This window comes from Malassezia restricta, chromosome II, assembly GCF_003290485.1.
Source record: "Malassezia restricta chromosome II, complete sequence".
In the NCBI taxonomy this organism is placed as follows: Eukaryota; Fungi; Basidiomycota; class Malasseziomycetes; order Malasseziales; family Malasseziaceae; genus Malassezia; species Malassezia restricta.
Genome location: NC_040194.1, coordinates 478532 through 500731, shown reverse-complemented (window position 1 = coordinate 500731; position 22200 = coordinate 478532). Strand labels below are relative to the sequence as shown.

Genomic DNA, 22200 nt, shown 5'->3' with positions numbered 1-22200 from the left:
TAGGTTCATTGTCGCTACATAATATCTTATATATCATACTGTTCGTGTTAGTGCTTCATTCGCATAGGGTAGGCTCATACATTCTAAAAAGTCGGCTGCCATGAGTCTAACACGTGAGATCAAGACATTGACGTACAGTTCCAAAGCGAGTTCTGGTGGTATTTTGGACTCGAATTCCTTGATAGGGTATTGAGATTGGTGCGAATATCGGGCATGCCATTGTAAATACTCGACGACTTTTTCCAGCACTTGACCGCTACCATGATTAGTTTTGGCCACGTACCGAATTTGCAGCGTGCATATGCCACTCTCCGCCTCAGAGAACCCTGGCATGGTTAAAGTAACACGCATACGTACCACCATCGTCAGTTGACAACATAGTGCGAATTGTTCCGCTGAGCATGGCCCATTCTCGATCTATAATAAACTTGTACCCATCCTGATCCATAAGCATTTGCTTCAACGTACATCACTAAGCAACGTCACCCACTCGCGCGATGACATCGTGAGGCCAGCCAAGAACGGTGATGTGGGGATGAGGATTAAATGAATTCTCGGCCGAGCTGGTCGATGGAATTACGACGACAAAAAACCACGGACCCCCGCAACATTAGAATCCTAAAGGATAAGCCTTTTGGGCATGGGTAGGCAATTGAAACGATCATCTTTTCCACGCTCCCATTGCTCGTCAGTCTCATCGAGCGAAAGTGGAACGAACCTTAGCTCATCAAATCGCAGCGATAGCATGGAGGAAAGTCCAAGTCCATCATTCGTGTGCGATAGATGTCACAAGTCTTTTGCGCGTGGTACGTGTTATAACTCGATGCAAGCTGACAGCCAGAGGATCTACTTCGTCGGCATCAGATCCGTGAGGCGCGTGCATTGGCAAACCCTTCAGTGGGTCGTCAAAAAAGTTGTTATGCATGTGCCAGAAGCAAGGCTCGCTGTGACCTAGGATACCCATCGTGTGAGCGGTGCCGGAAACGTCAGATTGCTTGTGTATACGCGCCTCATACAGGCAACCCCAATGCGAGACGTGCGCGTGAACAAGAGCTTCATCAAATACATACGCAACCGACGAGAGATACGTACGGCACACCGTACCCTGTCTCTAATGTGCCGGTGATGGGTACAAACTTATCGGAATCAGCGTTTCGACCACTCAACCAACTTATGCCTTGGAACAACATGTCCAATGTCAGCTTGAGTATGCATTCTTCTCAAAATGTCACGGATACTTCTGGTGATGAGAGTGATGGTAACATTACGACCGATTCGCTTGAAACGAAATTTGCCAGTAATCGTTGGGATTCCTCTGCCGGTGTTGGTCCACATGTAGCCACATCGTCCGCACCATCGACGCATGCCGCTCAAGGAGCATTTCCTTATGGGGTGGGTCCCTCGCAATGGAATTCGTACGGGCAGCCTCCTGTTTTGTCATCACAAGCCGCTGACGCACGGTCTTCTTACCCTGACAAGCATCGTGCAACATCACCTATTCTAGGAAACATGTTCCAAGCCTCTTCAAATACAGGTCTTGGTGAGCTTGTACTACCTTTAGCATCGCAATCTTCGCAATCACAATCGCAACCGCTAGCATCCTCTTCGCTACCTGGTGGGCTAATGTCCGCCGCGACTTCAAAAATGGAGCCACCGTCGATCAGCTTTGGTGCAAGCAATCTGGCATCAAATAATGAGCGAGAACCACGCCGAAAGAGCACAACAGAACTTACTCAGATTTGCACTTCGAATCTCTCCGTTCCCAATAATATGACATCCTCTTGTACTCCCACGAGGCTGATCAACATGTCACTATTTTCGCCGGCACACTTCGGCTCCCTATTTGGCTCGAATGAACTGAGCATGTGGCTCGATGAGCCTGTAGCGCCATCGCCCATGTATGAAACTGGTGCATGCACAGGTTGGACAGGTCTCATTTCAGCCATCGATACTGGGCGCACACCTACAGCCAATTCCACTCGCATGGGTTTGATTAAAGGTCCACGACAGGAAGAAGAAGCAAGCGCTCAGCGCTCGTCCACTTCAGCGCCAGCGCTTATAAGCTCGGTGGACTGGTGGGCGCATGACTACGGTGCTCAGCGGCGATTTCATCGTTATACGCTAATGTCATTACCAGCAGCGAGCTTGATACGCTCTGATGACTGTCGTTCCACTCTTAGTGCATCAGTAAGCTCGCGCTTCTTAACGTATTGTTCTTTCTTGTGTCTTCGTGATCCGGGCGCACCGCAACCCCCGTTTATGCATCGGTACATGCTTCTTTCACAACGCGACAAACTTCCAGCGTCACTCTCTATTGCTCGTTCTGCGCTTTCTGCGCTCGCGATGCGACTTCCCACGAGTGAAGAGTGGGCTTGGCGCCAGGTCGGTGTCGAGCTAGGTGTGCTAGTGGGCCAAGCGAGCAGTCTGGTCCGGCAGTACAGACCTGGTCAGGCAGAGGCAACACCCTTAGAGAAGCAGCTGTGGTTCCAGCAGGCTACGTCATGGGATGGATGCTGGGAGTGTCTTTCTCTGCTACAGGCCATGTGGTGCTACACGGTTGTTGGATCGTTTAGCGACTCTATGGATCGTGCCCAGAAAACGCCTACATTCTGTAGTGCACAGAACGTGTGGGATCCAGGCTTATTGGACACGGCCGTGGAAATGCTGGAACAGCTGATGTGCATTCTTGCCACCATCGGAGTGACACTGCAAGCCCAAATGTGGAAATCTAATGTCGCATCGAACAAGCCTGGTCAGGGCGACACGTTCGAATTTCTTTGGTGGGGTTTGTGTGATTCAATTCGCCGCACTGTGCTGGCTACACATGCTCTTCTTGTCTTGTGGCAATACACACGATCCAGCTCGCCGGGAAGCCAAGGCGCGTTGCCGAGCCTTGGCATGCCGTTGATCTCCGCGGGCTTCTCATCTGCCGCGTGGAAAAATGTGATGACGCTCGAACTGCCTGCAGTAGCCGCTGTGTTTGAAGCCGATAATGTCACGCAATGGCGCCAGATGCACAGTAAGAATCAATGGCGAGCAGACCAGCCACCATTGAATTTGGCTACGTTCATGCAATATCGACCCTTGCCCAATAAAGAGAACTCTGATATACCATTTTCCATTACTTCCTACTTTCATCAACATGACGAATTCACCAACATTTGCATGTCGACATTGTTCGGACTCACTGAATCCTGTTGACGCAGTTCCCTGTTCCGTCCTCGCGTCGCAATTTTCTAATCCGTATATAGCTCATGAATCGACCCTGTTCTCGCATGCTCTCCACACGCTATGTGCTTACTCAGCACGGGTGCGACACGCCTTGACCTCCAGATCGACAGCCAGTGTACAAGCCGCCGCTTACCAGCATGGGTGTGATTGCCTACTCTACGCTTGGCACGCTCCTTGCTTTTGCGCTCTATGGTGCTGGATACCTAATTTTGACTGGTACGTGTATGGTTGCTTATTTTAGGCTCGGGAGACCAGTTTGCCGTTGGCACTTTCCTAGAGCAAACGAGCCCGTACGTGTGGGCCAACACGGGTATCGGCCTGTGTATTGGTCTCAGCGTGATTGGTGCTGCCTGGGGTATTTTTATAACTGGATCATCGATCCTGGGTGCTGGTGTACGCGCGCCACGTATCACGACCAAGAACTTGATTAGCATTATTTTCTGTGAAGTTGTGGCCATCTACGGTGTTATCATGGCCATTGTGTTTTCTGCTAAAATATCAGGACGTCTCCAGGATGGTGCCGATGGTTTATGGACGCCGCAAAACTACTTTACGGGCTACGCCTTGTTCTGGGGTGGTCTGACGGTGGGTCTATGCAATGTGGTATGCGGTGTATCGGTCGGTATCACCGGTGCGAATGCCGCGGTCGCTGATGCAGCCGATCCACAACTGTTTGTAAAGATTCTTGTGGTTGAGGTATGTCCATGGTGCATGACTTACGACGCACAGGTATTCAGCAGCATTCTTGGGCTGTTTGGTTTGATTGGTACGTACCATGCGCACTAACATGCAACAGTTGGCCTCATTATGGTACGTGCGTTTTGCATGCTGACGCTTTCCACAGACAGGATCCACCGAAGAGTTCAAGTAAACGTAGAGCATACCATAGCACAGCGAGAGGGACGTGTGCGGAACATGACTACGTCAGTTGCACCTGTGCCACAGACCCCAAAAAGTCGGTGATGCGCACCTCGTCCAACGGACGATGAAATAGGTCAGAGCGGACAAACTGTGTCGAGTACGTCCTGGCCTCGCCAACACTTGAAAACAATTCTTGCAGGGTCTGGGCCGACGTTCGCGTCACTTTTTCCATATACTCCAAGACGACACGCGTATATCGATCGATGAGAGGCACACCCACCGCATAGTCGGTGGTGTACGAATACGAGTTTTCGCCCTTCAAACTGCTCCCAACAGCAATGACGTTGGGGCTGTACAAACGCGACGCCATTGTTGCCGCCTGACAGGTATCAATCATAAACAGCAGTTCATGGTATCGACGCTTCTCCCACATTTGCTCGATAGCATCGGCCAGGTCATACGCGCTGATTTCTTCCGAGTCCTGAAACTTGAGGAACTCGTCCCCACCATGACCAGTCATATAAAGAAAAATATTCGAGTGCTCATCTGAATCAAGGCGTTTGGAACGCGGCATGTGTGCTGGAACGCGACCCGTGAGAAGCCGCAAAAGGTTGGTAACAGTCACTTCGTATCCCCGATAGTCCACCTCAACATCATCACCATATAGATCCAGCTCATGCTTGTAAGAAGCCCATACCGAGCCCGGATATGGGTTACGTGGATTGCATGCAGCGTCATCAGCTAACATGAGAATAATATGGCTGTCCGGTATGCCCAGGCGCTTCACGGTCCTGTACATTCCAAGCACATTCGCCAAGTGCCTGTAATTGAACCAAAATTTGGACGTGCCAACAAGCACAGCCCAGTTGTTGGTATGTGTGGTAGCCCGCGGACGACCAGTCGCATTTGTGCTCGTTTCATGAGCGCCATTAGTTGAGGTATGCGATTGGAAAAACGTCGTCACGGCCTCGAGTTGAGATGCGGGTACAAACCACTCAGGCAGCATGATAGGGAGACATCCCCACAACACGGCCATCACAGCCACCACCACCGCGATGCCAAGGGTCACGCGCCGACGCCCAGTACCTGTAGACATCTGGTTGGCAGCTGGGTGCGCTTGGGACGTTGTGGAGATGGGCGACATGGGCGCTGTTCCTATCACGATTTGGGTAGCTATGAGACCAATGGCTTTTGGGCCCAGTGGGCACGTCCGAAAGTCTGAGCAACAATGAACGGAAATACAATAGTAGCATCACAATATACTTTGACAGTGTCTCCGCCGTTTTCTTTACTTTTTAGTTTACCCCAGCTCACGGCTTCGTCAGGCCTAGCGCCGCTGTCAGAGCCGTCGAACTCTTGGCCCGTATTGATGTATACGCCAAAGTCAGCACCATTCCGAAAGAGCATTGCATTAGCAATCTGGTGCTTGCATACACCCCCACCTAGGATGATGATGCCAGCCTTTTTGGCCTTGACACTTATATCATTTAGTCGACGGATATCACGCACGATATCAATCGTGAGGCCAGGATTTTTGTACGAGTGAAAGTAAATCATGTCACCGAGCGAGCCGTCAGTGAGAGCTGGGCAAAATACAGGAATGTTGTTTTTGGCAGCCCAATAGTACACACTACGCTCATCGTTGATTTCGTGGCCCAGCCGCTCAATCACACGGCTGGGCGTCCATGCAAAGCGCTCTCCGTTAGCCTCGGGTGGTGCTGTGTCTTGCTCAGCTCGCATTTGATCCAGTATAGGCATCACCCAGTCTTCAAACTTGCAGTAGTTATCGTTCGGCACAATCAGGTTGCCGATCCGATTCAAACCACGTTTCCGGAGGGTGGCTCCATCCAAATGGAAGCTGCCGAGATACGTCGGGCCCAGACATTTGATAAAGTCTTCTTCAACACCACCGGCGGTAGTCACAATGCCAGACACGTATTTGTGCTTCACCAAAAAATGAATCACCTCGCGTAAACCAGACGAAATGAGGTTGGATGTGTAGCCTAACAAGATAGTGCAGCGCACATTCGATGGGTGAGCTGGATCATTGGCCGGCAAATTAGCGCAGTCATCTCCGGTACTATCATAGGAAGGATCGTCACTGAGACGCCAAGTACGCATGCGCTCAATAATGCGAACAGCGTCAGAAACAGATGTGCCCTGGAATCCAATCGTTGCCATGCTATCCATCAAGGCGCCTAGATCATTTGGATTCAAATGATCGAAATGAGGCCCGGTAGCCTGCTTTGTGTGCTCTGGTACAGGCTCGGAGCGCATAAACACAGCGGACTGCGCTTCAGCAGACGCGGCCGCATGGCCAGACATGGCGAAGCGAAGGCGTGAAAGAAGGAAGAAAATGGCCCATTGTGGAGCCAAGATTACGATGCACTATGTGTACAAAATTTCCAACGTCAGGACAAAAGGCCATTGTCCGTCTGCCACTGTGAGCACATCACCCTGCTGTATGCCTAGTTCCGTCATACAACGATCTAAATTCGGACGCGTTGCTTTCTCAAGCGCATCTGGTGTTGAGTAGTACAATGGGCCAGATGGGCCAGAAATAGTAGGACGTTTGCACTGAATATCAGGTAAATCGTGCAACATGGCAACCAGGTGTGCAAGCGAGTCATCCGGTCTAATATGGATAGAACGAGACTCACCACCACACACGGGGCAGTCAGCACGCTTTTCGTACTCGAATGTAAATGTATAGACGCCTTCATTACCAGCATACATCATGTAGTTGTTCAAGTAAGGCGCGGCAGATGTAGCAATCTTGAAGGCTTCTTGCGTGCATGCAGCTGAAATGATAGCATTCGTGCTTGCAATCGCGGGTATGATGTTCTTGATGACGCCTTGCGTGAGTGACCAGGTAATACCAGAGATCTGAAATTTTTCAGCGCGCGCCAGAGCCGTGTCAAGGACCCATTGGACATGTTCAGGATCGTCCTTGTCGAGTTTCTTTCCCGCATGCACTCGGGGCCACTCAAGCACACTAGCCCACTCAATGCAGTGCTCTGGGAGTCGCGGTGTATTGGCAATTGTGCATATAGGGAAGGTTGTCCGCTTGGGGAGCATATCTAGGCTGCATTCATAGCAGCTGGTAATTGTGGGGAGAATGACGCGCGCTTGACCTTTGAGACCTTCTGAACCACCATCAATAAGCGGCTTTAGTGAGGCGGGGTTCTGGTCATCCACCAAGCGAATCAAGGTAGCATTGATCCACCTGCGCGCCTCGACCGAATCTAGTCCACAAATCACCATGCGAAATTGCATATAGAATTCGTCATCCTTTTCCTGAATACGGCAAACATGAGATGTGATTTTGACACCAGGCACTCGTGACTGGACAAAGGCGGCAGCTGTGGTCGCCTTGGGCTGGCCGACGTCTTTGTCGCGGAACAAGAACTGCCGGTTCAAATTCGATATGTCAATCGTGTCCATGTCAATGACATGAATGTCGCGGAAACCAGAGAGTGCTAGATTTGTGAGAATCTCGCAACCTAGTCCACCTGCGCCCACCACCAACACACGACACTCATTATGGAGGAACGCCTTTGCCCTGAGAGATTAGCGGAAAAAACGTACTTGTCAGAGTCATGATCGCCTAGGATATCTGGAGCAGTACGGCACGGCCGTTCTATGAGCACATCCACTGAGCGTTTGCCTTGGATGCCTGCCTCCATCGTGGTGGCGAACAAGTCTCGAGTTGTCGTGCATCGAGCGCCTCTTGTGGAGGCACAGGGCTGAAATTATCCAAGATTAGGTGTCGACTACGTTAAAGAAAGTGAGATCCTGAATACAGCCAAAAGCATTACTGTTGGGGCATAATCAGCTATGCTTCACTCGTTGGCAGACGCGGAACGGGTGGGGGTGGCGTGGAGCTGGGCTTGACGGATTTGTGGGAAGATGTCGATTTGGGCGAACGTGTCAATCGTTTCCAGAACGATTTTTGACCATCATCTTCGAATGACACATCGGGAGCGTATTCGGATGATCGCTTCTTGCGTGAATGCATACTCTCTGCGTCATCTCCTCGATGAGCCATCTTGCGGAAAAGTCCACGCAATGAATGACCCTGAGACGACTTTCGGCGCAAGACGTCTGTTTCATCGTCCATTTCGGGATTGACACTCATAGCAGTATCGTCAGCGCCAGATGCATTCGTCGAGTTCATGCTCATATCAGGGCCATATTGTGGGGACTGGGTACTCGTGAGGCGCGGGAAACCAGCCAGCACTTTAGGTGCAAATTCGTCGGCGGACGGTGAAGGCATAGGCGGCGTCGCAGGCCTACCTTGCTGCTTGGGGACATCGGGGCGCGATGCACTGCGTCCCGTGGGTCGACGCATAGATCGCGTTGAGCCTGATGGGCCTGAGGGCGAGCGAGGTGGCGTAGCGGCGCGAGTGGACGTCATAGACTCGTCTCCCACCTCTATTCGCGAATCTGCTTCTGCATCTGGAGCCTCGCCACGCATCGTGGGCGCGACGACAGCTTGCATGGCGCGCTTTCTAGGCGAGCGCACGGGTGTTGAACGTCCTGACGTGCGACTTGACGATCGAAGATCCGTTTCTGGCGAGGCAGGCTGGGATCGGCCCGTGCTTCGAGCGCGGCGCACAGTCTCTGAAGACTTGCGCCTTCGTCCGGGCTGCTCGCTGCGGGCATCGCTGGCGCCTGTGATGCTGCGTGCTTCACTCTTATCAAGTGCCGTGCGCGGTGACTGGGGCGCGGCACGGCGCGCCGTTGTCGCTGGCATCACAGGCAGTGCACTTTGCGATCGTGATGGCGACGAAGTGGAAGGAGTTGCAGCATCGTCCGCCTCCAGCCCAAGAATATGACGTTGCTGTGACACAAACATAAAGATTGAGCGTGCCTTGGTCGCAGGAGACAACCGTGATGTCGTTGTGTGTTCACGAAGGTTGCCTTGTGTGAGCTCTGTGCTGGGGCTTATGCTTTGAGTGCCAGCCACAGCCAACGACAAGAATTCGGGCATCTGCATCGGATCCTTGTTCCTGGCCCGTATGGATTCCTCCACCTTCATCGCTTCGTAAAAGTCGGCATCACTCGCGCGTTCCCACACGTCTGAATCCATCACAGTAACATCGGCCATATCTTCATCTCGCATCATGCATTCAACGCAGAAGCCACTGCCCGGGTTTCGAGGGTCAACGCCTGCCGGGAAGACGAGCGACCGGTTCTGCAGTTCGAATGGCGCCACATGACTGTGCTGTGGCTGCAAGCCTGGATACTGACTCGGTGAATGCGCGCGAGCACGGATCTTGCTGATCTTGCGCTCTATTCCTTCGTAGAACTGTACAGGGGGCGGCGAGGAATCTGACAAGGGGTCAGACAGGTCTTTCACGCCACCAGGCATCAAAATAGGTGGATGAGCCGTCTGCTGCTGAGGCGCAGGAGAATCCGTCAACGAGGAAGGTGCAAGATGGTTCCGCGCCGCTCGAATAGGCATGGGCGGCGTGGATGGTTCGAACGGCGTCGCCACTCCTTGCTTGCGAAAACTGCTTGACCCTGTCCTGTACGGCGTAGAGAACACACTTTTCGGCGAAGCGCCATCGGGCATGGTAGAAATGGGCGGCGTTTCCACATTCTTGATTGATTCGGGAAGCGCTGCCTTTGGCGACGCAGCAGCAACAGGCGTGCCTGGCGGGTATGTCAACTTCTTTGATGGGACACGAGGGGAATCGAACGTCAAGGGTGAAAAGGCCCGCTGAGACGTGGGTGAGACGGCTGATGGATAATGTGTATTGGTGGGTGAGCCCAGCATACTTAGGAGCGGAGAACCCGGAGCTTGAGGAATGGGGGGACTCAGCTGACCAGCGTGAGAAGGACGTGTCCATGAAAGCGAATCTGAAGCATTGACGGGCGTTTTGGAGCGCCGATCGATCAGAAATTCCGATTGAGGTTCTGGTGGCACTGATGATGTCATAGGCGTAGACATCGGCGTATGAGATATGTTGCGCACGATGGGCACCGATGGCAGAGGCGACGCAGGCGGTGGTGTCGCTTTGGCAGCCGACTGCGTCCAGCGCTCATTGTCAGGCGTCTGCGCTCCGAGAACAGAGTGAGAAGGCCGAGGTGTTGGGGCGAGGTCATCCACAAGCAGTGGTGCCGCATGCGTATACTCATCGCGCTTGTAATTTGACGCCAGAGCCGGTGTGTCCTTGTTCATTCTCACATTCGCCTCGGATTTCGAGGACACAAGATGCAGCGTCTCTCTCATGTCATGGGCAGAGGCCTTGACCCAGACCGCGTTTGCATTCTCATTCACGTCAGACTGAGCCAACGGCGCATCAGCCGAGTTCCGCATCATTTGCGCAGTCCGTACGTCCGTGTACAAGCTGCTCCGGGCATCCGATTCCAGATCCGCCTCTGGTGCCAAACTGTGATCGCGGCTGGACTGCAGCTGACGAAATGGGTTCGATTCTGGTCGCTCATGCTGTTCGGATGATGGCATCGCGCCAGGCAACGATTGTGTAAGGGGGGTTTCGGGGTTTGGTTGTCTCAGCAAAGACCAGGCCACCTCATCCAAACTGGGCTGCTCCTCACGCTCCGATGGGTCGAGCGGTTTCGGCTCGCTGACATGTGCCGGCGGCGCCTGTTCGTTGGTCTCTTGCACCAAGTTCATATCACGCATAGCCTCCGTAGGCAGTTCTGAGTCTGAGCGCACAAACATCGTAGCTGAGCTTGTATCAGCCATGGATACTTCTTCCGGGATACCCTGTTTCGCCGTGTCTACGGCCGCCGAAGGCCACACGGGCATAATATTCCACGAGAACTGTGGTGGCTCCGAGGTCCGCATGGGTGCTTCTGATGCTGGTAAGGGTTGTGGCAGCTTTGCACCCTGAGGCTGAGGTTCAGCAGGCTCGTGTCCTGTCATAGATGGCGGCGGCGGCGCCTCTGCGGCCGACGAAGAAGGCATGGCAAATGTATTAGATGCTGAGACTGGCACAGAGCGTGGTTGTGAAGGTGTGGATGCCATGGTAGGCATGGTCTGCACAGGACCTGACGCAGGCGGTACCGTGGCGCCAAGACCCTCTCCTGAATCAGAGAGCCATACGGAGTCTTTAGATGGCACTGTGGGCGCTTCCGATTCGTTCGTCTTGGACTGTCCGACAGGATGCTCTTCAGGCTCATCCACGTTTGCACCCGTAGAGTAGATCTCTGCAGGAGCCGGTGATGTCAAGACTTGGTTGGTTTGCACATAATCATCCATTCCAGACCCATACATGGGGACGCCTCGTGCGGCTAAATGACGCGTGGAGGCATTCATGCTGCTTGCCATCTTCACGCGCTCCATGAGCGAGAGGTAAGAGCCAGGATACGGGGCCGGCCCTTGCACGATGGGCGGTGATGCGGGAGGGGATCCTGACGGCGGGGTAGATGCCCATGACGGTGGGGGTGGGGGTGAAACATGCGCCGTAGACGGCAACTGTGTTCTCGGTGACGATGACCGTGGTGATGTGGCTGACGAGCTGGACAGATTCGGCATGGATTGCGTTGGTGCCGACGGCATAGAGAAAGATGATGAGACAGGCGTGGAATCTGTCATAAGCAGAGCAGCTCGACTGTGAGCCGGGGCTGGCGTCGACGGCGTACTGTGGACGTCGTTGATCTCACGCATATCTCGGGCCAACACCGTTTGTGTCGAGGAGCGCACAGTGGTAGGCTCGGATGAGCGCGGCGAATCACGAAGCGGGTACGACGGTGTTAGTGGCGCGCGCATCATCATGGACCGATGAACGCTGGATGACGGTGATAAAGGCTCTGGGCTCAAGGAATTGTGAGAGAGCAACCGAATCGAAGTCTTGTTTGGTTCTCTAGGCGTCGGTGGCACCTTGAGGGGCGCTTCGAACGCAGACTCTACTGAGTCATCTTCTTGGCTCATTTGAGTTGTGGACGTCGATGAGTCTGGCCTTGTGGTCCGAGGAAGAGACCGACTTGTTGGCTTCATCTGTTTTGGTTCACCTAGTAAGTCGAGCGAGCTGGGCTCGAATGCATCCAGGGAATCAAAAGTCGTGGACCAGTCATTTTCCGTTGAAGATACAGGCTCGACAGGACGAGGCGGCGGCGCCATGGTCTGGGGTTTAGGACGAGGCGGCGGCATCTTGGGAAGCCTGTCGATATCGGGCCGGGTCGATGTCTTGCGCACGATGGTGACAGTGGATACTGTGCGACGGAGAGATGGTGGGTCATAATCACTTTGAAGCTCATCATCATCGGGTGAATAGCTGCGATGAGAATGCTGCGAGAACGTCGATGTTGGCCAGGGTCGTGTTCGCCGGATGGCCGAATGAGGCATACGGGGGCGATCATGCACAGGATTGGGCACCACATCATCCTCCATAGAGTCAGAGACACGCTTTATGCTCGACTTGTCCTTAGCCACGCGCCCCTTGGCGATGGCTACATGCAAAGCAGCATCTGGCGGCAGCGGCGGCATATCTCCGCGAGACTGGACTCGAGGCGAGTGTTGCGGCGGAGGAGAAGCAAGTGGCCATCGGCGCATATCAAACACGGGAGATGCATCCTCTTCCAGAGCAATATCAGAGTGAAGGGACTGCGACTCGCGTCTCGACACAACGTCTGTGTTCTCCTTCATGGCTCCAGGCTCCAGAGCGTCAGCGTCATCAATACTTGGACAAAAGTCCAGTTTCAATGTGCCGATAGGAAGGCTGCTTTCGATCAAACGGTTTTTTGCACGCCGGACATTGATCAAGGCATCAGGCGGAAGCGGAGGGTCTGCCTCCTCTGCCGGAGAAATCCACATGGCACGCTCATTGTGCTCTAGGATTTCCCGTTCACGCATATGCTGCGACGCTACGTCGTGCTGGAACTCGTTGATCCCGATACCAGGAGTATCAGTGTCCATAGCACGGACGCAAAGACGGTGTCAGCACGTCGTAAATATATGCGATGACGATTCGATGACAAAATCTAAACAGCCAAGTTACGCTCCATCGAGGACCCCTTCGTTGACACGTGACCAAGTATCGCGTCGCTACCACGCGCCGCGAGGGCCCTTGCCGAGGCGCAACAGGGACTTGAGAACGGCGTATGATGACTAAATATGGGCTGCAGGTAGTTTATCTGGCAGCGCTACGGGGTATGCATCAGCCGCCGTGACAAGTAGGCTCAGGCAGCACGCTGGCGACATCGTAGCACAGGGGGTCACAATGTCCTCTGCATGGAAAGGTAGATGGCCGACGTTACATGCCCAAACCACTGCGCGTGATCTTGACAGTGGCTTGGACAGGCTCGGTACGTCCACCCGCCTGTCCTATGCCTTGACCCGAGGACCAGCCCATAGAACGCAGTAGTTTGTGGCCAATATTGTCTTCGCTGATTTGCTTAGCTCCTTTGCCCACATGCGTGCCATCCTTGTGTCGCCTGCCTACTTCGATGCGCACGCCACCACCGCCGAGGCCTGGATGAGCGTCGCACTCCCGTTCGCTCAGCGCAAATGGAATGCGAGACAAGCGCTTAAGTCGCGAATAATCCACGGAGTGGCCAGTGCGAGAGGTCTTCATCAGCACGGGGAAGCGCTCCGTGCCTTTACCATGACTCTTGGATTTCAGCGCATATGCACCAGCCATATTATGCACCACCGCACGATCACGCTTACCGAGAGGGGGCAATGTGAGGGTAGTATGAGTTTCGTCCAAGAGAAATTCGTCAATGTATGCACAAATGTCGGCGAATGACTTGGGAGCTTGCGCTACTACCTGGCCATCCTCTGCGTGGTCCGCAAGACTCTTCAGCTGTGCACGACGTTGACGGTTTTCCAAACGGCGCTGTTTCTTGGTTATCTTTGTCGAATTATAATGACCATGCGTATTAGGATAAGGATCGTAATCGGCTGCTTGTCGCGCAGCAGCTCTTTGCTGCTTCTTTGCTGCTTTCTTTGAGCGATCCTTTTCCCATTGTTCCTGCAGTTCATTGGCCCAGAGACTATCCCGGAAGTCGGGCATCTTTTTCGATTCTGCCATGTTAGCCCATGCAACGTACTTCTAGCTGGTACCCTTGACGGATCAGGACGATTCTTGTTAGAGAAAGAGCCCCGTAAAATGCTGTCAAATCGCTCTTCCTCAGACTGCTCTGCTTGCAACGAGCTAGTTTGGCTGAGTTTGCTTAGCATAAGCTCATGAAGCGATTCGTCCAAAATGTCGTCGTCGTCGTCATCATCATCGTCGTCGTCCGTGCCATCCTCAGGATCGTCATCTTCATCGCTGTTGCGATCTTCTTCCTTGTCGCTGTCACTTTCCCATGCCGTATTCTCACGTTCTTGTGCATCAATGGCAATATCTTCCAATGTGGTGTGCTCCCCATACGGGTCGGAAAAGGCATGTAATGCTGGCATGGTCACGTCATCCGTGTCAGACATCATCGCATTTTCCATCCAGTCAGCCAAAATTGCGTCCTGTTCACTCACTGGTTTTCCTTTCGTACCACTCTCAAGGATTTGGTCAGCAAGCTTAAACGACAAGAATTCATCGTCATCAGGCATGGCCACTTCCTCAGCATGCTCCTCCGTGTTGTCAACAAGCTCTGACATGCTCGAAGATTCCACCTTGCCTTCTGATACTGATGCATGCATATAGGTAGAGTTTGGTGCTTCCAGCAAGTCTTTTTCGTGAGATGGCTCCTTGGTCGCCGCTCGTGACTCAGGCTCATCCGGAGGGGAAGGTTCCAGCACGCCTGATTTATCAAACGAGCCTGAAGCTCTGACAAAAAGAACAGGTCGACGTAAAGGGTTACTGTGTCTTATCAAAGCCATAGCATTGTACTCTCTTTTTTCAGAGACATGCTTATACTCATCCACAACGAGTCCCTCTAACTTTCTTCGATGAGGAATGCTCTTTTTGTAGCTCTTATGTGGCTCAATTACAACTTCCTCGTCTTTATCCTCCTCATCCTCCGATTTTTCTCGATGATCTGAAGAATCCTTTCGGAATTCCTGCTTTCCCAGTTCCTTTTCCACCTGCAGCTTGTCTGCTTCTTCAGGTAGTGGCGGTTTCGCTTGTCGGGTATTATAGTTAAATGGGACACGATTGTGCGAAGTAACAGAATGAGATCCACCTCTTCTCCCCCTTTGCCCCCGAGTTTTCTTCCCACCGCGTTGCCGTTCCGGGGCGCGTTCATCATTGTCAGAGCTTGGCGTTGTGGCATCAAGTTTTGAGAAACTAGCGAGATCAAAAGGAAGACTTCCAATTTTACCGGCTCCAAGACCCTTTCGAGATCTTCCTCTGACGAAACCACCGCGACCGCGACCTCGACCGCGGCCACGCCCTTGGCCTCGTCCACGAGTCAATTTTCCTTTGCTCATGATAGTGGCGGGATGGAGTGCCACATTTTTTATCCTCCACTATGACTGACACGCAAGATTTGGCAGCACTCCAACGACTCACAGAACTCGATGATGACCTAGATTCGGATGCTTTGGATCATTTGGAGGAAGAAGCTGAAAAGGAGCTCATGGAAGAAATGGAAAGTGAAAACCTTGCTTGTCAATCACCGTCGATGTCGAGCCGCTCTGATGAGAGTGAGTCGTCAGACTACGTTTTCGGTCCGCTAGCACCAGACGACGTGGCTGACATCCTTCATGATTTGCGCGAGGTGGGAATGGTCGAATGCCTTCGTCGACATATCATGCCAAATCCATCTCGCATTTTGGATATTTTGCTCTCTTTGGGCGTTATGTTGCCGCGTTCCATGCTGCAAGAAGCCGACGAGGAGCCCTACATGCTCTTACCTATCTTAAAAATGGTGTTTATTCGAATTCTTCGTCAGCGGCAGAAGCTACCACATTACAACACGGTGGACGATGCTATTCAATTACTCAGAAAAAGTAAGCGGATTGTGGTGCTGTGCGGTGCAGGCATTTCTGTATCCTGCGGTATACCGGATTTCCGCTCCAAAGATGGTATTTATGCCATACTTGCACAAGAATCGAAATATGAACTAGATGATCCGTCTGACATGTTTGACAAGGAGACTTTTCTTCGCGATCCCAGCATGTTTTATTCGTTTGCTCATTCTATTTATCCCGCTAACTTTGAGCCGTCACCGACCCATTACTTTGTCCGCGAGATCGAGAAGCATGGAAAACTTTTACGCATGTACTCACAAAACATTGACACTCTGGAGCAAAAAGCTGGTATTGAACGCGTAGTTCAATGTCATGGCTCGTTTGCATCTGCCACGTGCACTGACCCGCGATGCAAATACCAAGTGGATGGCCAAGAAATTCGTGATGCTATCATGTCTAAACGTATACCCATGTGTAAAATGTGCGAAGAGCGAAGAAAGACCAAGGCAATCAAGCGACAAAAAATCGATGAGAGTGATGAAGATGACCACGGTCTGGCATTTGGCATTATGAAACCAGACATCACCTTTTTTGGCGAGAAGCTCCCGGATGAATTTGAACACTGCGTACTGGCGGATCGAGATCAAGTCGACTTGATTCTGGTCATGGGCACGTCACTAAAAGTAGCACCTGTGGCTGATCTACTCTCGCATTTCCCACCCTCTGTGCCAACGGTTCTGATCAATCGCACGCCCATTACTCACATGGCTATGGACATCTTATTACTAGGTGATTCGGATCCCATTGTCGGGTATTTGTGCCAACAACTTGGATGGCCATGTGAGCATGCAGCACCTGATGCACCTACACGTGTCGGCGACTCGAATGTATGGCTTTTCCCGGGTGCTGAGACGGACCATATAGCAACAGAAACGACCATCACAGATTAGTCGACTAGCTGAAATGACACTGTACAGAACACGATGTTTTCATCGGTCTTTGATCGCAACGTATAGCGAATAGGCATCTCACGGAAAAAGGGATGAACATTGATATGTACCGGACCAATGCTGAGGTCAAAGCTGTTGAAGTCAAAGAGATTGGAAAAGAAGGATGTACCATACACAACATCCGGATGATATTTGAAATTTTTTCGGTTTGCCTCATCTGCAAAGTATTTACGGCGTTTGGAGACAGGCACACTCTCCGTCTTGAATATAAAGGCATTGTCTTCGATCATATCGGCGCCAGGATCCTTAAAGCGCCATGGCCCCAGCTTGTCGTCCAGAGACAGAACTGAGCCCAACGAGCTGGCAGGACTTGGCGTCACGCGCATTTGCTGGAGCATCTTTACAGTAGCATTGGTGTTGACAGGTCGCGGAACGGGTGTCTGGATCATGCCAGGCGATCCATGAGTGTCGTGCTTCGACAACACCAAGTTGGACGAAAGGAAGACAGGCAAGTCTGGTGTGTCTGATCTGTCAATGTGCCCGCGCATTAGAGTCATATGTGGCTTGTTGCTAGAGCCAAGCGCGATCATTGTACTTGTATTAATACCTTGTTGCAGCTTGCGTGGCCTTGGACATGCTACGACGGGCGAAGGCCGCATCAGCGAAGGCGTCGGAGTGGGTGCATGCAATACCGCCGTGTTTGTCGTTGCGGCAGGAGAATTTGTCGATGCTACCGGTAAGTGAGCATGGATATAGGCCTGAACAAGAGGGTCGTCTTTGAAGCCGAGAAAGCGCCAGTAAGAGTCAGTGACTCGATCATCTTTATGAGAACTTAAAATAGTGGGGAGCCATTTAGACGATCGTTTTTCGGTGACTTCTGAACGAGGCTCATGGCCGATACGTTCAATCGGCACAATGCCTCCGTCGTTTTGGTGTTCTGCGGCCGAACTAGGCATATCGCCGTGATCATGCGACACCACGATAGCGTCATCTAGACGGTGTGGAGCCGGCCATGCACAAAATACATTCATGCATGCAGCATAGGGCGACATGATATACGGACGACCTGATGGTGGGTGCTCCTCGTAAAATGTACAAGGATCGATCATTCTTGCCACACGCATACCGGCATTGAAGGGAGCCCTTGGGAACGGGACGAATTTGTCAAAGTCAGAACCAAACAAGATATCGTCACCAGACCATTCTTGCTTAAAGCGTCCCTCAATCTGGATGCAAAAACGACGGGTGCGATCGTTAAAGTATTCCCGACCCGGCTCCCCTTCTTTCGCGCCTGGTGCATCCAAAATGCGGACCAGCACGCGACCACAAAAGTGTTCCGTATCTATTTCATGCGGGTGCCTCGAGTCATTGAGTCTACAAGGCTCCATATGAAATCGATCCGGGCCTACATTCACTTCCAAATGCGGCATACTTGGTGGTTGGGGCGGTGGTCAGTGTTTGGTGTGACACTTCCATGAACGCTTGGGCCCCGTGCTCCATACCTGTCACGTGAATGCTGTGCGGCTGTGCGGAGAAGCCATGCCGGCCCAGCACAAGACGAAGCAACTGGTGCAGTTAGGCATCAAGACTCATGCACGTATGCATCAGGCGTCATAGGAAGAGAGCGACACGTGGAAAATACTATACACCCTGTATGCTAATCAGCGGACGGCCCGCGTCCTTACTACCATCCATACCCCTGATTATCAGGAGCATCCGTAGACTCCCATTCATCTTCCGGTTCTTCTTGAATGATGTCATACCGGCTCTGATATTCAAGCTCCTGTGCTTCTTCATCTGCATCTGATTGTTGCATGACGATCGCCCAAACGCTTGCCTTGAAGAGAGTGAGAACCAGCCCCATCTTTCGCTCAATAGCACGCAGTTCACTCAGCACATGGTTATGTAGTGTACTGGAAGAGAGCTGTGTGCTTAACTGAGCCACCTGCACGCGTAAGTCGCGCAGCACGTACCCTTCGTGTTGTCGCGGACAGGCGCGCATACTCACCCAAAAGCTCCTGCTCACTGGGCGTTAAGCTACGATGCCCATCATATGGATTCTGAAATGCCGCGCTGGCCGGTGTTTCCTGCGCGTCTTCGTGCGACGCCGACATGACTGCAGTCGTCGTAAAACAGCGACCACATCGCAACGGGGGACGCGTTGTGTTTCTATTCGGCCGAGACTACTACCGCTTCGAGGCACGCGAGGATCCATGCGAAGCCTTGCCTCCCGTTAACGAGCGACTACTGCCTTCAAAGCCAGGGCGTGCCTTGGCACCAGCACCTTTTTTGACTTTATCGCCTGGCTTCTTGCCAGTGCGGCGCGCAGCCAAATTCTCCATTCGTCGCTTTTGTTTTGCGGCTTGCGCTTCTTGTTCAGCCTTACGCCGTTCATTCCAACTTTTGGCGCTGCGTTCCTTTGACTTCTCACGGCGCTTTAAATTCTGTTTGAGATGGTGCACATTATCACGGATGCGTACGCCTTCAGATGCGGCAAGCGCCTTGCCCCACCGCTCATTTTCTCGCGCAGCTTCGTGCAGCTGAGTGGCATCCTCGCCACGCTCCACGAGCGCTTGAATTCGAGCCTCTTCCTTCCGCTTTCGAGCTTCCAGTGTGGCTAAAGCGGCCTTAGGATCACTTGGCAATGCATACTTATTTTTCCGTGCCGTGTCAGGGGCCTGCGTCGTCTCAAACGTGACGTGGCTGAAGGAAAGCTTCCCTTCCAACGGTCCCGGATGATTGGCAGCCGAGCTAGAGGGGTCATGCACAAGCAAGCCTGCGGAACGAGAGGATCCTGATGCAGTGCTGGGCTTGGCTTCAACTGCCTTGGCACCATTCTTCGCTTGGCGCCTGGCCTCTTTTCGCTCACGCCGTCGATTATCACGCATCTCGCCCCGCTGACGCCTGCGAGCCTCCAAAAGTTCTTGCTTAGTACTGGGTGCCTCAGCTTCACTGGTAGAATTTTGCTGACGCTTGTTATGCAGCGACTGGATCTTGTTATGTAGTCGCTCACGCAGTTCGGCTATACTAGCACTTCGTGTATTTTGCTGTTGGGTATGTGGCTCGGGAGTTTCCTTGGGTGGCTCTTCCGAGGTGCTCTCATCAGCGTCTTCCATCTCTTCCACCTCCTCGTCATCCTCAAAGTCAATGTCGATGTCATCACGACTGTCTGCGCGCAGTTCGTCGACAGTTTTGACATTATCAGGGTCCAGTTTGTCGCGTTTGGCTTTCTTTGTCTGAAGCTTACGTTCTTCTGCTTCTCTCTGCTTCTCGCTCTTGGTGCGCTTGTTCTTTTGAAATTTCGATTCCACTTCAGTGTCTTCAGCCGGTACGTAAAATTTAGCCGGTATTAAATTAAGAAGAGTATGAAACGCGTCATCGTGTGACAGCAGCGACGCCTTGTACGATGGTGCCGCGTCCATTGCCGTCATACCAGAAAAAGAACGCCCGATCAGCCGCTGAGTCCAGCGCCCAAAAATCTCTGCCATCACGTGGACTCCACTCAAAAAATGGCGGCCGCCGCGCGCTTCGTGGAGCTTGCATCGTTCGCTATGGCTACGCAAGTGCCGAAACCGTCGGCCAAGCGTCAGCGCCTCGCTGCGGAGGCCGAAAGACGCGCGAATGAAGAGCTGTCTGAAAGTGGACTGATAAACTCCCATATGCCCAATGTCCTTGTGCAGTTCAAGTCTGGTCAAGATGATACGTTCCTGGGTCCTACGATCAGTTTGCCTGCCCAAGTGGGCCAGGCCGAGATGGCCAAGTTGGTCAATGAACTACGTCGTCAAGATCGCGCACAGAACAGAAAGTCGGATGACGATGACGACGAAGATATTCCGTATGCATTTCATGTGCTACTCGCTTCTTCTGCAGACGCCACGTCGTCACAGCCCACCCGCATATCTATCAACACGAGTTTGCAAAGAGATGTTCTGAACTCCACGGTAGCCAAGCAGCTCGGTATTGGCATGGAAGACAGCCTTACTATCGTATTTGAGCCACAAGCCGTGTTTCGTGTACGTGCCGTGACCCGATGTTCGAGTACGCTCTCTGGGCATGGCTCGCCCATTCTGTGCTGTTCCTTTAGCCCGTCTGGCTTGTTGCTGGCTACAGGTGCCGGCGATAAGGTGTGTCGTATCTGGGATATGGACACAGAGACGCCGCTGCATACGCTACAGGGCCACGATGGCTGGGTGCTTTGTGCTGAATGGGAGCCACTCGAGCGGCGACTGGCCACAGGCGGCATGGATGGCCAAGTGTGGATTTGGCATGCTCTGACGCCGCCTTTACCTGGGCGCCGTGGCTGGGGCTCGCGCTCTGGTGAGCAGGTGGAAGAAGAGCATCGCGCCAGTGCTGGTCAAGATGCTCGAAAGCTCTCGGTCGTCGAGCGCCGCGCAGCACGACACGCAGCGCCGTCTGGTCACATGCTGCGTGGCCACACCAAGTGGATTACGAGCCTTGCTTGGGAGCCTGCGCATCGCAATGCGGATGCGCCGCGTCTTGCCAGCTCGTCGAAGGACGGCACGGTGCGGGTGTGGAACGTGGCCTCGCGCCAAGTCGACTTTGTGCTGGGCGGGCATACAGCGAGTGTGAACTGCGTGCGGTGGGGCGGTGATGGCGCGATCTATACGGCGTCGTCGGACCGCACTATCAAAGTGTGGAATGACCAGGATGGACGCATGATTCGCCAATTAAGCGAGCATTCCCACTGGGTGAATTCGCTGGCTCTATCCACGGAGTATGTGCTGCGGACGGGTGCGTTTGACGTGCAGGGCACGTACGCGGCTCGACTCATCAAGCAAGACTATACTGACTTGCATGCGATGACCAAGGCGGTAGCGCAGGAGCGGTATGCGGAGGCCACGTCTCATGGGGCTCGTCCTGAGATGCTGGTATCTGCTTCTGATGACCATACACTGTTTGTGTGGCCTCCTCAAGTGCTCGGCACAGCGCCCAATCCGAAAAAGTCCGTGGCGCGCCTGACGGGTCACCAGAAGACGGTCAATCACGTATGCTTTTCTCCTGATGGCCGCCTGATTGCGTCTGCGTCGTTTGACAACAGCGTCAAGTTGTGGGATGGACGGACGGGCCGATTTATTGCGAACCTGCGGGGCCACGTCGCGAGTGTGTACCGCGTAGCATGGAGCAGTGACAGTCGTATGCTCGCGAGTGCGTCGAAGGACTCGACGGTCAAGCTGTGGAATCTGAAGACGTTCAAAATCAAGGTGGACTTGCCAGGACACGAGGACGAAGTGTACTGCCTCGACTTTCTGGCCGACAAACTGGCGAGCGGCGGTCGCGATCGCACGCTCAAGATATGGCGGCATTAGTGCCTAC

General features: G+C 53.0%; 13 protein-coding genes across 13 annotated transcripts; 4 read left to right on the top strand and 9 right to left on the bottom strand.

Annotated features, from left to right (window-relative positions):
• Window positions 1-33: 33 nt before the first annotated feature.
• Window positions 34-504, bottom strand: MRET_1149 (transcription elongation factor B, polypeptide 1; the record flags this gene model as incomplete). The annotated part of the gene is made up of 6 exons (XM_027627776.1): window positions 34-38; window positions 81-106; window positions 137-256; window positions 284-326; window positions 358-439; window positions 469-504. 6 exons carry the CDS (start codon window positions 502-504, stop codon window positions 34-36), a joined length of 312 nt encoding a protein of 103 aa, XP_027483836.1.
• A 136-nt stretch (window positions 505-640) lies between these two features.
• MRET_1148 (oleate-activated transcription factor) lies at window positions 641-3201 on the top strand (the record flags this gene model as incomplete). The annotated part of the gene is made up of 2 exons (XM_027627775.1): window positions 641-806; window positions 842-3201. The coding sequence occupies 2 exons, from the start codon at window positions 641-643 to the stop codon at window positions 3199-3201; spliced, it is 2526 nt and encodes an 841-aa protein (XP_027483837.1).
• Window positions 3202-3368: 167 nt separating this feature from the next.
• On the top strand, window positions 3369-4102 carry MRET_1147 (V-type H+-transporting ATPase 21kDa proteolipid subunit; the record flags this gene model as incomplete). The annotated part of the gene is made up of 5 exons (XM_027627774.1): window positions 3369-3447; window positions 3473-3927; window positions 3961-3997; window positions 4028-4041; window positions 4076-4102. The coding sequence occupies 5 exons, from the start codon at window positions 3369-3371 to the stop codon at window positions 4100-4102; spliced, it is 612 nt and encodes a 203-aa protein (XP_027483826.1).
• A 48-nt stretch (window positions 4103-4150) lies between these two features.
• MRET_1146 (phosphatidylinositol glycan, class K) lies at window positions 4151-5188 on the bottom strand (the record flags this gene model as incomplete). The annotated part of the gene is made up of 1 exon (XM_027627773.1): window positions 4151-5188. One exon carries the CDS (start codon window positions 5186-5188, stop codon window positions 4151-4153), a length of 1038 nt encoding a protein of 345 aa, XP_027483827.1.
• A 77-nt stretch (window positions 5189-5265) lies between these two features.
• MRET_1145 (deoxyhypusine synthase) lies at window positions 5266-6417 on the bottom strand (the record flags this gene model as incomplete). Its single annotated transcript, XM_027627772.1, has 1 exon — window positions 5266-6417. One exon carries the CDS (start codon window positions 6415-6417, stop codon window positions 5266-5268), a length of 1152 nt encoding a protein of 383 aa, XP_027483828.1.
• Window positions 6418-6480: 63 nt separating this feature from the next.
• Window positions 6481-7778, bottom strand: MRET_1144 (ubiquitin-activating enzyme E1 C; the record flags this gene model as incomplete). Its single annotated transcript, XM_027627771.1, has 2 exons — window positions 6481-7654; window positions 7681-7778. The coding sequence occupies 2 exons, from the start codon at window positions 7776-7778 to the stop codon at window positions 6481-6483; spliced, it is 1272 nt and encodes a 423-aa protein (XP_027483829.1).
• Window positions 7779-7927: 149 nt separating this feature from the next.
• On the bottom strand, window positions 7928-12979 carry MRET_1143 (uncharacterized protein; the record flags this gene model as incomplete). Its single annotated transcript, XM_027627770.1, has 1 exon — window positions 7928-12979. One exon carries the CDS (start codon window positions 12977-12979, stop codon window positions 7928-7930), a length of 5052 nt encoding a protein of 1683 aa, XP_027483830.1.
• Window positions 12980-13316: 337 nt separating this feature from the next.
• Window positions 13317-15433, bottom strand: MRET_1142 (R3H domain protein; the record flags this gene model as incomplete). The annotated part of the gene is made up of 2 exons (XM_027627769.1): window positions 13317-14089; window positions 14116-15433. 2 exons carry the CDS (start codon window positions 15431-15433, stop codon window positions 13317-13319), a joined length of 2091 nt encoding a protein of 696 aa, XP_027483831.1.
• A 41-nt stretch (window positions 15434-15474) lies between these two features.
• On the top strand, window positions 15475-16866 carry MRET_1141 (NAD-dependent histone deacetylase SIR2; the record flags this gene model as incomplete). The annotated part of the gene is made up of 1 exon (XM_027627768.1): window positions 15475-16866. The coding sequence occupies one exon, from the start codon at window positions 15475-15477 to the stop codon at window positions 16864-16866; it is 1392 nt and encodes a 463-aa protein (XP_027483832.1).
• On the bottom strand, window positions 16863-18296 carry MRET_1140 (protein of unknown function (DUF1769); the record flags this gene model as incomplete). The annotated part of the gene is made up of 1 exon (XM_027627767.1): window positions 16863-18296. The coding sequence occupies one exon, from the start codon at window positions 18294-18296 to the stop codon at window positions 16863-16865; it is 1434 nt and encodes a 477-aa protein (XP_027483833.1).
• Window positions 18297-18550: 254 nt separating this feature from the next.
• On the bottom strand, window positions 18551-18980 carry MRET_1139 (DASH complex subunit DAD3; the record flags this gene model as incomplete). The annotated part of the gene is made up of 2 exons (XM_027627766.1): window positions 18551-18811; window positions 18840-18980. 2 exons carry the CDS (start codon window positions 18978-18980, stop codon window positions 18551-18553), a joined length of 402 nt encoding a protein of 133 aa, XP_027484011.1.
• Window positions 18981-19052: 72 nt separating this feature from the next.
• MRET_1138 (essential protein, constituent of 66S pre-ribosomal particles) lies at window positions 19053-20288 on the bottom strand (the record flags this gene model as incomplete). Its single annotated transcript, XM_027627765.1, has 1 exon — window positions 19053-20288. The coding sequence occupies one exon, from the start codon at window positions 20286-20288 to the stop codon at window positions 19053-19055; it is 1236 nt and encodes a 411-aa protein (XP_027484010.1).
• Window positions 20289-20417: 129 nt separating this feature from the next.
• On the top strand, window positions 20418-22193 carry MRET_1137 (ribosome assembly protein 4; the record flags this gene model as incomplete). The annotated part of the gene is made up of 1 exon (XM_027627764.1): window positions 20418-22193. One exon carries the CDS (start codon window positions 20418-20420, stop codon window positions 22191-22193), a length of 1776 nt encoding a protein of 591 aa, XP_027484013.1.
• Between the last annotated feature and the right edge of the window lie 7 nt (window positions 22194-22200).